General features: G+C 55.4%; 2 protein-coding genes across 2 annotated transcripts; both read right to left on the bottom strand.

Moving 5' to 3' along the window:
- Positions 1 to 1,007: 1,007 nt before the first annotated feature.
- On the bottom strand, positions 1,008 to 2,163 carry BDP55DRAFT_288577 (uncharacterized protein). The gene has a single exon (XM_060566537.1). The coding sequence runs from the start codon at positions 1,969 to 1,971 to the stop codon at positions 1,270 to 1,272; it is 702 nt and encodes a 233-aa protein (XP_060425627.1). The 5' UTR covers positions 1,972 to 2,163; the 3' UTR covers positions 1,008 to 1,269.
- On the bottom strand, positions 2,150 to 2,437 carry BDP55DRAFT_560114 (uncharacterized protein; the record flags this gene model as incomplete). Its single annotated transcript, XM_060569962.1, has 1 exon — positions 2,150 to 2,437. One exon carries the CDS (start codon positions 2,435 to 2,437, stop codon positions 2,150 to 2,152), a length of 288 nt encoding a protein of 95 aa, XP_060425626.1.
- Positions 2,438 to 13,066: the final 10,629 nt, after the last annotated feature.

Genomic DNA, 13,066 nt, shown 5'->3' with positions numbered 1-13,066 from the left:
CAAGAGATGCCGCAACCCGAAGCAAAGCCTCGATGAGTGCGAATGCCAACCATATCGGAAACTCTGGGGCTTGGTTTGCGTCAAATGGATGGTGTTGTCTTGGTGTTGATGGATGGCAGTGCACGCTGCACCAGACAATAGCCCAAAACCACAAACCAAGACCAAGCACCACTTGGGTTTCCCCCTTTGGTTTCCTCTGCCTCTTGGCTGGCTCGGGGGTTGTTCCCTGACAGGCTGACCTCTGGGCGCAAACGCACTTCAACGGTGGTGCAGTGCAGCTCGTCCCCTTTTGCTCCGTTCAGGGTCTTGTGGTGTAGGCCCTCCCCGGTCCCCTCATCATGCTCCCCCACGTCGGGCCGGTAATCAAAATCGAACTTGGTCTGGAACTCCTGTCAGCCGATGTTTCCATGCAAGGCCAGAGTCTCTTTTGCTGAGTATTGCTGCCTCCGCGGTCGGATATTCTCCGCTTGGGAACGTTCCTTGCGAGACCGAAAAAGGGTTGCAGTAGATATTCCGTAACGTTATGAGTAAAGCAAGAAGGAGAATAAAATAAAATAAAAGTTGTGTGTAGTATTGAATTTGTGACGGTTGCAATTGGACTAACCTTTGCATGCCAATGTGGATTTCTGATCGAACTTCCACACACGACTTTTGGCACCCCCGGTCCAAATGTTCTCCAATCGGTGCCCCCTTGAAAATTAAATCGCGGATAATCCGTCCTCGATTGCGTTGGCGCCGTCTCATCTAAGGTGGTTTGTACTCTTTTTCTCCGTGGGATCCCATTGGGGCCGATTGCCGAATTCGAATGCAACCCTTGATCAGAAACCCAGAGATTCACAACGGGCCTGGTAACGGGGCTCCGTTCGATGATCGATCAAAGTGCCAAGTGTGGGAAGACGGAAAAAAAGCAGTAGCAGGATGATGGGCCGGCGAGCCTGACGTTCGAAGGGTCCAAGGGGGAGAAGAAGGAGGAGGGTTGCAGCTGGAGTGGTGACGAAGCGGATGGCCGCGTAACGTGTCCCTTTATCCGCGTCACCTCACCTCATCTCGATTTTATTGCTCAGGCTCTCTCTTTCTCAGGACTCTCTTTTCCCATGTTCCCGACATCCCGTGCCGTTCCCCTTGCGGCGTACCCTTTTTCGGGGGTTGCTCATTCCCACCTGCGACGACCTGACCGTCAGCGTTGCCGGCCGGCCCACCCGGGCGGGGATAGAGTAGCAGGGCGGTGCGGTGCGGGCGGGCGGAGCGAACAACTTGGACGGGTTTGGTTCATCTGCGGCTCATCTGCGGCCATCGACGAACCGAACGAACCCCCCCTTGCTTGCTTGCGTGGTGGATGGTGGATGCGCGGATATACGGGATAACGGGGGTGTGAGAGCCAGTGAGCCACGCAGAAGCAGGAGAAGCACGATGCTTTTTTTTTTTTGCGTGATTGATCGCTCGATGGAGATAAGGTGAGATGGGTGGAGGAGCCAGTGTATGGGTGAGATGGATGATTGCCCTGGAAAGTTGGATGGGATGGGGTGGTCTAGGATGGCCTAGACTTGCAGATCTCTGAGAAGAGTGGCAAGGGGGGGGAGGGGTGGTGACTGGTCGAGGAGGGTGGAGGATGGATCGCTGAAGGATTCGTCCCGGGGCGGTCGGGCGGGAATTGGAGGATGGATGGGAGGGTAGAGGTAGGGTAGGGGGTTGTTGGAGCAGACAAGGAGTAGAGTATGGAATCGAAGAAGACAGTTTTGCTCTCTGATGTCTGGAACGGGGTATATGTGAATGATAAAAAGAGGAAAAAGAGGTAGAGAAAGCCACAGGAAGAGGGGAACAAACGGGATGATCCCTCTCGAGTCGGTTCAGAAAGCTGTCAAATCCCGGCCGGCGGCAGGACGCAGGACCCAAGATGTGTGTGAAGTCGGCAAACGGATCGGGGGGTCCAGACAGAGAGAGAGAGAGAGCTTGAGTCGAGAATGAGCCCATAGTCCCGTCCCATAAACCCACGGTCCACACAAAAAGAAGAGTCCAGTCAAGTCCAGTCCAGTCCAGCCGGGAGCCCGGGCCTCAAAAACCAAGGCACAACGAGGCAATGAGAAGCTCATTACTCAAATGAGGTAGGAGGAGAAGAAAAGTAAACGAGTTTCCGAGTTCCAAGTTTCTCTCAGTGCCAGGAAAATTGGATCTCGTGGCCCCTGACTCGGATGTCTGCGGCCTGGAGCAGGGCGAGAGCGTCGGCGGCTGTGGTCTTGTGGAAGTAGACGACAAACACGTAGCCCTCGCCTGTCTCGCTGGCGGCCATTGTGCTAGAGAGGCGTGTCGTGGCCGTGTTGACGCGGTCCGAGAAGAGGTGCTTTTCTTGCGGTGTCATGGACGGCGGGAACCCGGATGCGCGGATGCCCATGAAATTTGACGACGCTCGGGGTCGGAGGGGTCCACTCGGGGAACCCATGGTGGCGATCGCTGGAGAAGCCGTGGTGAAGGTTTTGGGGGTTATTTGGGGGAGACCGGTTTCGTTGATCGACGATGCTAATGTCGTCGATTTGGATGTTATCTTGGTAGTTGTTGCTGCTGTTGTTCTCGTTGGCGTTGTTGAAGAGAGATGTTGTTCCTGTTGCTGTTGTTGTCGTCGACACCAGGTTACTAATAGTACCTTAAAGTAGGTTGTTCCCGTTTCTGATGGTCGAGGTGTGTAATTTTCCGAAGAGTCCTTTCCGGTCTGCTCTGGCTTGCAGGCAAAGTCCCTTTAAAATTCTATGGCGTCGGCACGGGAGACGGAATGACGGAAGTTTCTTTGTCTGGAAGTGTAGATACCGAAGGAGCCGTCTAGAGGATGTGGAGGGAGTCTAGATTTGGTGTTGGTGGTAGTTGTGGTGGTAGCGGGTGGTGACGAAACTGCAGAGAAGGAGATTCGAGATTGGATTGGATAAGGAGAGGAAGCAACGCAGTCAACAAGAATGTTCCAGACAAGCAGATGCACAGCAAAGGGTTAACGAGGGCAGAAAATGAGAGCAAAAGAAGCAGCGGCAGTGGAGGGGGACTTGAAAGGGTCTTTATCATCTCACGCCTCACGGCATCCACGGGAAGGGGGAAGGGGTCTGGAAGGGGGGAGCGAACAAATAACATGGCAAGGCCAAGGTCGCCTGGTATGGAGTACTGGACCTCTGGTAGTTACACAGCATCCCATCCCATCGCCCATTGCCCATCGAGACCCTCGTCGCCCTTCCTCATCACACATGTGTACTAGGTAAAAGGTACTGCGGATATCTACAAGGACACAGGTACCTCGAGCTGCAAGGTTATGTAGTAATGTACATATTACTCCATGGCTTTCTACAACTCTGCCTTGTCCGTCTCCCACGGCTCCCCCATGGCCTGGGAGAGAGATTTGGGGAGGGGCGCATGGCTGGACCGAGGACTGTGGATATCTCACGTCCCTTGACTGTGGGCTCGCCCAAACTGTGGTACCGCTTTTGCTCGTCTTTACTCTGCTGCCGGCCAGCTGCCTCTCTCGCTCTCTCTCTCTCTCTCTCTCTGCTACAGCAGCTCTGCCTTTGGCCAGTGTCCAGTCCTTTCGCTTGCCGGGGCTGTGGAGTAAGAATGGGCAAGGAACAAAGAGACCCAGCGCCATAAAAGGTACGGATACACGGAGAGGGGCGCGCACCAGCGTGCCAGAGACTGACCAATGCGCCAGAACGGCTCCAGGGCGGTTCCAGGTTCCAGAATTTGTGTGTCGTTTCCCTTTTTCTTCTTCTTCTCACCCCAGTCGCCCAGACCTGGTGGTGCTCCAGCCAGCACCCAGGCACAGGCAGATGCCACGGAATTCCAGAACTTGCGCCCAGAGGTTGCGCATAATGACTAAGACTACCTTAATTGAGGAGGGCCCGCGGGGGACCTGTTCGCTGAAGTCCGTTGCGTCCGCTGTCTGAGGGGACGAGTGCCGTCGCGGCATCATCCAGGGGCACTGTGGTTTGGGCCAGGCTCTCCTTTCTTTGCTCCAGAGTGTTTGAGCTTTCTTTCTCTGGCTTTGACTCTGGCCTTCTTAGCCTTTGATTCACTGCCTATTGCTCTATGCTCGCTCTTATTGAACGCATTTTTGCTTTGCCCATCCATTTCCCGTCAGCCAGGGCTGTCCAGGACCTCAAGGATGCCGCCACTATTAATAGGATTCTAGAACAAATTGACAGTGTTTCAGAAACACGAGCCACTCTATTCTCGTACGAATTCACTTGACCACCAGCAATCAAATCTTTTGATAACCTCTCTTTTTGTGCGAGTGTACATGGTGATTACTGTGCCGTCAATGTCGATTATTATGTTTGAAAGATTCCCACAATGTGGCATTTTTGGATATTGGGTATTTTGGCTCAAGTTTGAGGGGCTCGTTTAACCAGTTAGCCGAATTTTTGCGGCCCCTCCAAGGCTGCATTTCCCGTCATTTTGAGTTGGCCCTTGAGCATGTCGTCTGGAACCTTGGGCAGAAACGGCCCCCAAGTTGCCTCTATTTCGGCTCCCTTTGTCTTCCATTCAGCCCTTCCAAACACTGTTGGCCGCGGGATGCGTTGGAGGTTATTCGTCTTGGCCGTGACTATGTTCCAATTGTTCTGCAGCTTCGGTAAAACGGAACCGCCGTTGACCAAGAAATGCGACTTCTCGGTACTGCTGGTCTTGCGAAGCCAGCCTCATTCACATGCCCAAAGTAAGGCATCTACACATGAGATTATGAGGGAGAAATGGCACCGGAAGGAAAAAGTCCTGCAGACTGTCATTTCAACTCAGCACCTCCGATTGGACACACTCGATCGAAATGCCTCGTCGCTAATACGAGATGTCCCGGCGATCATTACCCTTCACTCTACTGACCGGTGACTTACTGCAGACTGGCAGCAAGCCATGATCAAAAAGAGGCCACTCGCGCGCCGTTCCAATCCCTCGTATAAGCTCATTTTCGAGTGGATCTGCGCAACTCCATTCGCAGAAAAACCGCCTATTCCTGAAAGAAGGCTATTCCCGTTCTCAAATGTTCATGTACATTCCATGCGTTGATGCCCATATGCGAAGCTGCACTCTATTTTTGATGCTTCCTTCGTGGCTGCCCTCTGCTTTCACACAGGCCGACATGTAATATCGGCCCTCTAATATCATCCAGGCCCATGATATATTTCCGTTCTGTTTCGGCATCCCTCCCTTCTATCTGGGACCGACATCTGACGAGACCAAGAGAGGCTGAACTCGCCAACGCCGTTGAACCCGTCGTCATAAGATCAAGGTTACTGTACATATAGCCACGCGGGCCACGGGTTGGGCACAGCGCAGATCAGTGCAGTCCGGCCATCTCCATTTCTCCATCTCTCTAGTGAGCGATTTTTACCAAGCGGCCACGGAAGCGTTTTTTTGGCGAGGCGGCAAACCAATCTACGAACAGGAGCAAACTGTGGGCATGCTCCGGCCCGAAGTGGGAAATCGTTGCCCGAATGGAAAGGTCTCCCGAACTTCAGATCAACGGCTTCTGGCCTGATCACACGTGTCGCCTTGCTCATCACTTGTCTCGAAACTGGAGAGCCGTTATTTGTAAGGCGGCACGCACCGGGGAAGCTATCTCACGGCTATCGACGTTAGTGCGGCTGCCTTCTTGTCACTCTATCCCCGGGATGCCCCCTTTGTGCAGTCCGGCGTTCGCGCAGCGTGCTACAACTTGACTTTTGACAGTTCCACCGCAGGAAGGGGGGGGAAAGGAATTGGGAACGGTCTAGGCCTTCGCCGAAAATGCGATGCCGATAATGCAAACAAGGGACAAACCGACTCGTGCAAGTCGCATCACCATCAACAGCACAGCCTGGAGCTGGGCTGCTGCGCGCGCAAGAAAGCCAGAAAGCAAATGGAGCGCGCATAATCTACGGCGGCTGAACGGGGAGCCTGGGTTCAATCACGATCAATGTAACCTTGTAAGCGAGCTAGACGCCGCCGACGGGACTGGGCTCTTGGTGTCGCAATGTCGACATCGTGCATCGTGCATCACGCGCATCCCGTTGGTGTACCGTGTGGCCCTTGAGCCTGGTCGCTTGAATCGCAGTTTCGAACAGGTGGCACGTAGGAGAAGAGATGGAGGCACAGATCAGGAGGTGAGCTAGCTTGACAGAGAGAATACTCAGAAGAGAGAGAGTGAGAGAGAGAGAGAGAGTAGCAAGGGGTCCCACGGTCCACGATAGCTCAGAATAGGAGATTTTCGGTTTCAAATTGAGTGTAGGTGGTGGCACGACGGCGGCGGCCGGGGGGTAGCTGGTCCTGGGATCCTTTGACGATGTCCTCGCCTCTTTTCTCGCCTCGCCGGCCCGGACCCAGCTCCGGACCCTTTCCCCGTGCGTACCTAGGTAGCTACCATCTGCCCATGTATCTAGGCGAAAGATACTCTGAACCTCGAGTGCTTGGGTACTTGATGGAATGGAGGCCTGCTCGGGGTCCATATGGGCGACAAAAGGATTCTCACGATGGAACCTGGCCACTGCAAGCTAAGCAAGCGAGCCGAAGCTTATTGCGCTCTAATGTCGCCCGTCAAATTGAGTGTTTTTCCCACAAACGTTGCGTGATGTGTGATGTGCACAACTGCCGGAGCTCTTTTCCGTCACCATTGTTATGGATCAGGATAACTTCGATGGAGCCCCCAGCTGGCCCGCCCCTCAGGTTCAGGTGTCTGTGCTGGATCGAGACAGACTGGACGCGTAACGGTAACGCACATGGCAGTGTGGGAAAGGAAAAAAAGTTCCTACAAAATCCTTGAGATGGGATTCTTGGGAATACTACCCTACGGTTTATCCTACTTGCAACTGGAAGTAGCAAAGTACCGTGCCTTAAGTCATCAAGTACGCGACAGCTATTCTGGCATGTGTTTGCCAGACGGGAAGATGAACTTGTCCGTGTCAATGTGACACCTTTCAGGGTCCTCTTTGTCTTGAAACCCGCGGTTTTGATTTCCCATTGACGAGTCCACACAAGCTTACGTGCCCTCGCTTATGCTAAACCAACTGTCCAAGCAGCGCAACGCGAACAAGAACCGTCCCACCCCCACGCGAACCCGACGAGACGTTCCTGCGCATCTTCAAAGGATGTTTTCTCGTTTTCTCCTCGCTGCTGTTGCGCATTCGTGTTGTTGTAGTAGTTGTTGTTGCTTGCGCCGTTCTGGACCATCGCAACCACACCACATCCCTTCCCGCTTGGCACGCTGACTCCGCCTCCGGGGCTCTCGCGGTTTGACCGTTGGCCCGTTATAGTTGCTGTCTCCAGCCCCCGTGCAACCCGGTCGATCCTCTGCCTTACGAGAATACGTGATCAACCGAGGAGGAACCCGCAGAAAGCTTCAGGAGTTGAGGCATTACTAAACACCCAACGACAACGAAATGCTTTACGCTCGTCCGTTCCGCGTCACGCACATGGTGATCCTCTGCCCTGGCAGAAACACTCTGGTGCGCAACACAGATCGTACGCGAAACACAATCATCGTGCGACGCGTGTCTTGTCTCCGTAGACACCTCTCTTGTTTTTTCCACTTTCCACATGTTCCCTCCAGGTCCTTAGTCGCAATAAATGTCCTTAGTTGCCGCTGCGACGTTGGATGCCTAGTGTGACTAACGGCTATGGTGCTGCGCCTTGGCTGGACTTGCCGTGCAGGCTCGTGTATGAAGACATGGTGACCCTTGCTTGAGGGTCCTGGGCGTCGGGCGCAAAACAACAACTAGGGAAAACAGTTCATCGTACAATGTAGCCCAATGGTCCAATCTCTTTCTGGAAGGCTACTAATACGGCACCTCCGAGGCTGACTGGAAATTACCCGCGGCCCAGCAGATTTGAGCCGCCAGGCGTGTTGTGCGGCGAACAGACCGTGAAAAGGCCAAGAAGGAAGTTTGGGATATTTCTTTCGCTCAATCGTAACAAAAGTTTCCGAAAGACATGGCTTTTTGGTTACTCTAAAGTCGGCCCGAAAGAAGAAGCTCTTCGTCGAATACCTCGCCCAAAGGATGGATTGATCTGGGAATGAGATGTGACGAATACGGACATCAACGAAGAAATGCGTATTTTAGAGTGCGATTAGGTATTCAAGGGTAATTATCCCGGTACTGGGATGTTGACTCAATGACTCGGATCCAGCGCATGCTTCTGGAATACACATGCGCCAGATGTGTCTGGACGCTGTCGGTTGGCCTGCAATTCACACCATGCCCTGCAGCAGGTACTGGTTGCTGCATCTTGTATGCCCCGATTAGTACGAGGCCTCCAGACTTGCGATGCTTCTGGTTGGGCTACTTGTGGGTTGGTGGGATCTAACCCTGGGTACGAACCTCCACAGTCATTGCTGAAATTCGTGCTTGGTCCTTTCACTCTGGAAAGATGCTGTTGGCAAGAAGCTGTTTGGGCAGTTCTAGAACATTATTGGTAGAGGGTGACTAGGTTGCTGTGATGGTGGGTGATATCGCCGAAAAGCCTCTGTCCTTTCATCTCTTGGATGTAGCGGATATCGAACGACACTGTACCAGCTCATTCCACTTGATACATAGCTTGTTGGCAAAGTAGCACCAGATAAACGCGGGTGCCGAGCACACCTGGTCCGATACTTATACCCCAAGGTGTCACATGGTGACGTGTAAGTAAGTTGTTGTTGTTGTTGTTGTTGTATTTAACGCCGTGGCGGCCGGGCTAGAGCCCTTACCGCAGACCTCCCGAAGGGTATATGGCGTGGAGGGCCGTGAGCCAAGGCTACCTACTCTACAGTACGTCGTCTCTTTACATCGTCCTCCAAATCATGCCTTGTGGCCACTACGCGTTCTGTCTGTCCCCGGTTCCCGCTGGTGCCCCAGTTTCATTCTTTCCCAAATCGTCCCTTGGAATCGGGAGGTTCTTTGTAGTCCGCACTCACATCTACGTAGGTGTGGATGCTGCTACCGCAGACAGATCTTCTGGAAGAAGTCCGTCACGCGGAGAAAGGCCTCGAAGCCTCGTGGGTCGGTGATTAATCTCTTGAAGTAGGCCTCGAGAGATCCCATAGGGCCTATGGGCTCGGGCATACTGCGAGAGTGGAGGGTCGGCCACCGTTGCCTCCTCGCCAGCGTTAGTCGACAGTAGACCAGGTGGTCCACGTCTTTCGCCTCTCCACAAGAGCACATCATTAGAGCGTCGTCGTGGTTGAAACGTCGGTGATATTGCTCGAAGTCCCCGTGACCCGATCGTGCCGCCAGCAGGTGATGTAACGTAGCCCGCGGCAAGGCCAGTTCAGGAGGGCTGGACAGAGCTGCCTCAAGCCCCAAGTCCGCGTACCGCGGCCTTCGCTCTTTATACCACCATCTCCTGTGCTGGCTTTGTAATTTTTCCCTTGCAAGCCGCTTGATGCCCGCTAGTGTTGCCATTTGACCCATCCGCGCCGGCAGTGTCGTTCCTTCTTTGGCCAGCCGGTCCGCGGCCTCGTTTCCTTCGATGCCCTGGTGTCCCGGGGACCAGTGCGTCCGTATATCAAATATCCTGGCCGCTTCTTGGATTTCGAGGAACGCGTCTTGTGACGAGTCCGGCGCCTTGCCGCGGATGCCTTGTATAACGCTGGTGTTGTCGATACATATGTGGATTGGATGACCGCGATTGGTGAGCAGAGCCCTTCTGAGGCCGGTTCGCGCCCCTTCGACCTCGGCGTCGAACACTTCTGCTAGTCCGAGTCGGCCGCACCCTTGTGCTATGCGTTTGGAGTCTCGGTAGATGACGAAGCCGTACCCCACGGCTCCGTTCGTCGCCCTGGAGCCGTCCGAGAAGACGATCATATGGCTTTCCGGTACTGTCTTTAGCCAGCGCTCGAAAGCTTTCGCAGCCTCTTCTTTGCATTGAACTACTATCTGATCCTGTGAGCTTGGCAGGTACTGTGATTGAAGGAACGCTGGTCTTCCGCATCTTGGCAGAAGTTCAGCCGTCCGTTGTAGTCTCGTCTGTTGCTGTCCCTGCTGGGAGAGCCGCGCGACTAGCGGGTGTCGGCGATCAATCCTCTGTAGTCGGACTGCGGCCCGTAAGCGGACGCCCTCTAAGGCGACTTTGGCTGACGGTAAGCCGGCGTCTCGGAGGAGGCTACTGGTTGGCGTTGTCCTCCAGACAGGCAGAACGGCCCTTGCTGCCGCTGTAATGACGCTGTCGATCTTCTGCACGAGCCCCTTTTGGCCTGTGTTGACGGGTCTTCCTTGGAGAGGCGGATTCGTGTCTGTCTCCGCTTGGCGTCTCGAAGCCGGCTTCGTGATACCTGCGTACCATGTTTCGGCGCCGAAGAGCGCGATCGGCAGTACGCAGGAGACGACGGCTTTTCGCACGGCGGCCGCTGGGAGTCCCCTCTTTGTGTTCGTAAGCTGTCTCAGATGTTGAGCTGCCCTCTTTGCTGCAGCTACTTTTGCGTCGACATGGTGCCGGAAGGACAGTCTCTTGTCGAACCAGACACCCAGCCAGCGTACAGGTTTCGTCGAGGCCTTGACCACCAAATCCCCCGCCCGGACCTCTGGCAGCTCCGCTGGCTGGCCGTGCTTCCTAGTAAAGTGGATGACCTCGCACTTGCTCGGGTCAAAGGAGACCTTGTTCTCCAAGCCCCATCTGAGAATGCCGGCTGCGCTTCGGTTGAGTATTGCGACGTTGCTCTCCAGGGAGGGGCTGATGGCCAGAGTGGCGATGTCGTCCGCGTACCCGAATCGCGCGTTCGGGTCGTCTTCAAGTATCTCTGCGATGTAGAGCAGAAAGGCAATGGGAGATAGTGGTGACCCCTGAGGCAGCCCGCATGACAGCGGGAAGTACTCCGTTGTGCTTTCTTCCAGTCGGACTCTAGCGGTGCGGTTGCAGCAGAAGCTAAAGATCAGTCTGGTCAGGCCATGTGGCCATCCCTGCTGACGCAGTCTAATGACGAGCCGGTTCCGAAGGACGGAGTCGAACGCCCCTTTTACGTCCATAGTCAGAAGTGTCGCCGTGAGTCCTTTTAGGAGGGCCATCTCGATGTCGTGGGTGAGGCAGGTCGTCAGATCGACGGCTGACCTGCCTTGTAGAGCCCCGATCTGTTGCGGACTGATGATGCGCTCGACAATCGCCAGGGACGCCATCCTTCTGGCTATCAGTCGCTCTAGTCCCTTGCCCAGGCACGAGAGGAGCGCGATCGGCCGCCAGGACCCGGGCTTGGAGGCATCCCTGCCGGCCTTCTGGATCATGACCACCTCAGCTCTGCGGAAGGGCAGAGGAAAGTGGCCGGCCCGCATACAGGACTGGAATAGCTGCCTGACCGGTTCCGAGATGACATCCCAGCATGCCTGGAGGAGGCGTGTTGTGATGCCGTCCACACCAGGGGTCGTTGTCTTTGTTAAGGTGGCCGTCTTCACTTCTTCTCCGCTAACATTGTCCTGCCAAGTAATCGCTCGCCTCGGGACGACGGGTACGTCAAACGGGTCACCCGGTGCGTCATCTTCCGCACTAAACCTGTCGAGAAGGGCTCCCCGAAGCGCTTGAGCCTTTTCGTTAGTATCCTCGATCGTCTGGTTGTCCACAACCAATGGGGGTGCTCTGGTCAGTAGGCTCGCCTTCCGCCAACCCATGATCTGGTACAGGTCCCGGTCTGAAGCGACTCCATCGATCTTTCCGGCCCAGTATGCTCGCTTAGCCTTCCTCACCGTGCTCAGGAACGCCTTTCGTTTCTCCATTAGATAAAGGTGCGCATCTTGCTCCGTCTCCCAGGCTTGTTGGTTGCGGGCAGCACGGTATGCTCTGTGGGCCTCTGCGCATTCCTCCGTCCACCAAGCCGCGCCTTTACCATGTTTTCCTCTCTTCTTGCCGACCGCCTCAATGGCTCGGGAGAAGAGCTCGACGATGTGACTTGCCTGCCCGTCCAGGTCTTCCGGAGTAGGTTGATCCCCCAGATTGGGCATCGCAGCTAGCCCCCCTTCGATCAGGTCTCTCAGCCGAGGCAGCGCCGAGTCGGGCACTGACAGTGGCCGTGGCTGCGGGTGGCCCTCTCCCTGTGACACTGGGCGTTTGAGTAGTGGTATGACGGCCACGATGGCCTCGTGGTCAGCTCCCGGGTGTAGCTGTGGGCTGACCTGCGCGTGCGCAAAAGGGATATTAGAGAAAGCCAGGTCCAGGACATGTCCGCAATCCTGGGTTGCCACCCCAACTTCGCTGATAAGAGAGAGATTGTGGCCGTCTGCCCAGCCTGCGATGTCATCTCCCCGGTTCCCGTTCCTCGTCCCGGGCTCCCAAGAGTAGTGATGCGCGTTGAAGTCACCCGCGATCAAAGCTCGCTCCGGGGGTTTGAGTTCTAGCAGTATCCCTGTTGTGCGGCTGTGGGGGTCGCGGGGTTGTCTGTACACGTTGACGATAGTCGTCGTTTTGTCGACCACCAGCCACAGTACGTCTCTCGTGTGGACAGGCCTCTGCTGCTCCACCGTCATCCCTATCCCTTTGCGTGTGTAGGTCAATACTCTTGGTCTGGTTCCTTCGCTGTCCCAGAAGTCGACCGGGACGAAAGAGTCGAAACCCGGGTGCGTGTTCAGTTGCACGTTTCCGTCCTTCCAGCCCGTCCAGGGTTCCTGGACGAGGACCACATCTATCTGAGCCTCCCAGCAGAGCTGCAGGAAAGCCGTGTGCGCCGGGGAGATCTTTCCGACGTTGCCCTGCGCAACGCGTAGCATCCGTGGGGTCGCCGCTCTCGGCTTACGTCTCCGAGTCGAGTTCGAGGTGGGTGTAGGCATTCGCGACGTTGTAGTTTGGCTTCTGTGCTGCCCGTTGGCTCCTGCTTGGCATGGGTAGCACGGGACGGTCGATGGAGGTGTTGTCGGGGGAGTCTTCGCCTTCGCCTTCGTCCGCCTCGTCTTCATCCATGCTGCTGCTGTCAGTGCTTCCGTCACCGAGGCAAACGATCGAGCTTGCGGAGGGCGTTCTCGTGCGCGCGCGCTTGGCGCCGGGTTGCTGGTTCTGGCTGGTGGAGGTAGGGACGCCTGCCGCCTCCTGGCTACTGTCGGATCGAGTAGCCTTGTACAGAGTGTCCGATGCTTTCTGGCCGGCCTTCCGGATCCGAGCCCGCTCCTTTCGA

Source organism: Colletotrichum godetiae (genome assembly GCF_030913485.1).
Source record: "Colletotrichum godetiae strain CBS 193.32 chromosome Unknown BDP55scaffold_45, whole genome shotgun sequence".
NCBI classification, from domain to species: Eukaryota; Fungi; Ascomycota; class Sordariomycetes; order Glomerellales; family Glomerellaceae; genus Colletotrichum; species Colletotrichum godetiae.
The sequence above is the reverse complement of the archived record's forward strand: the minus strand, read 5'-3'. Positions and strand labels throughout refer to the sequence as shown.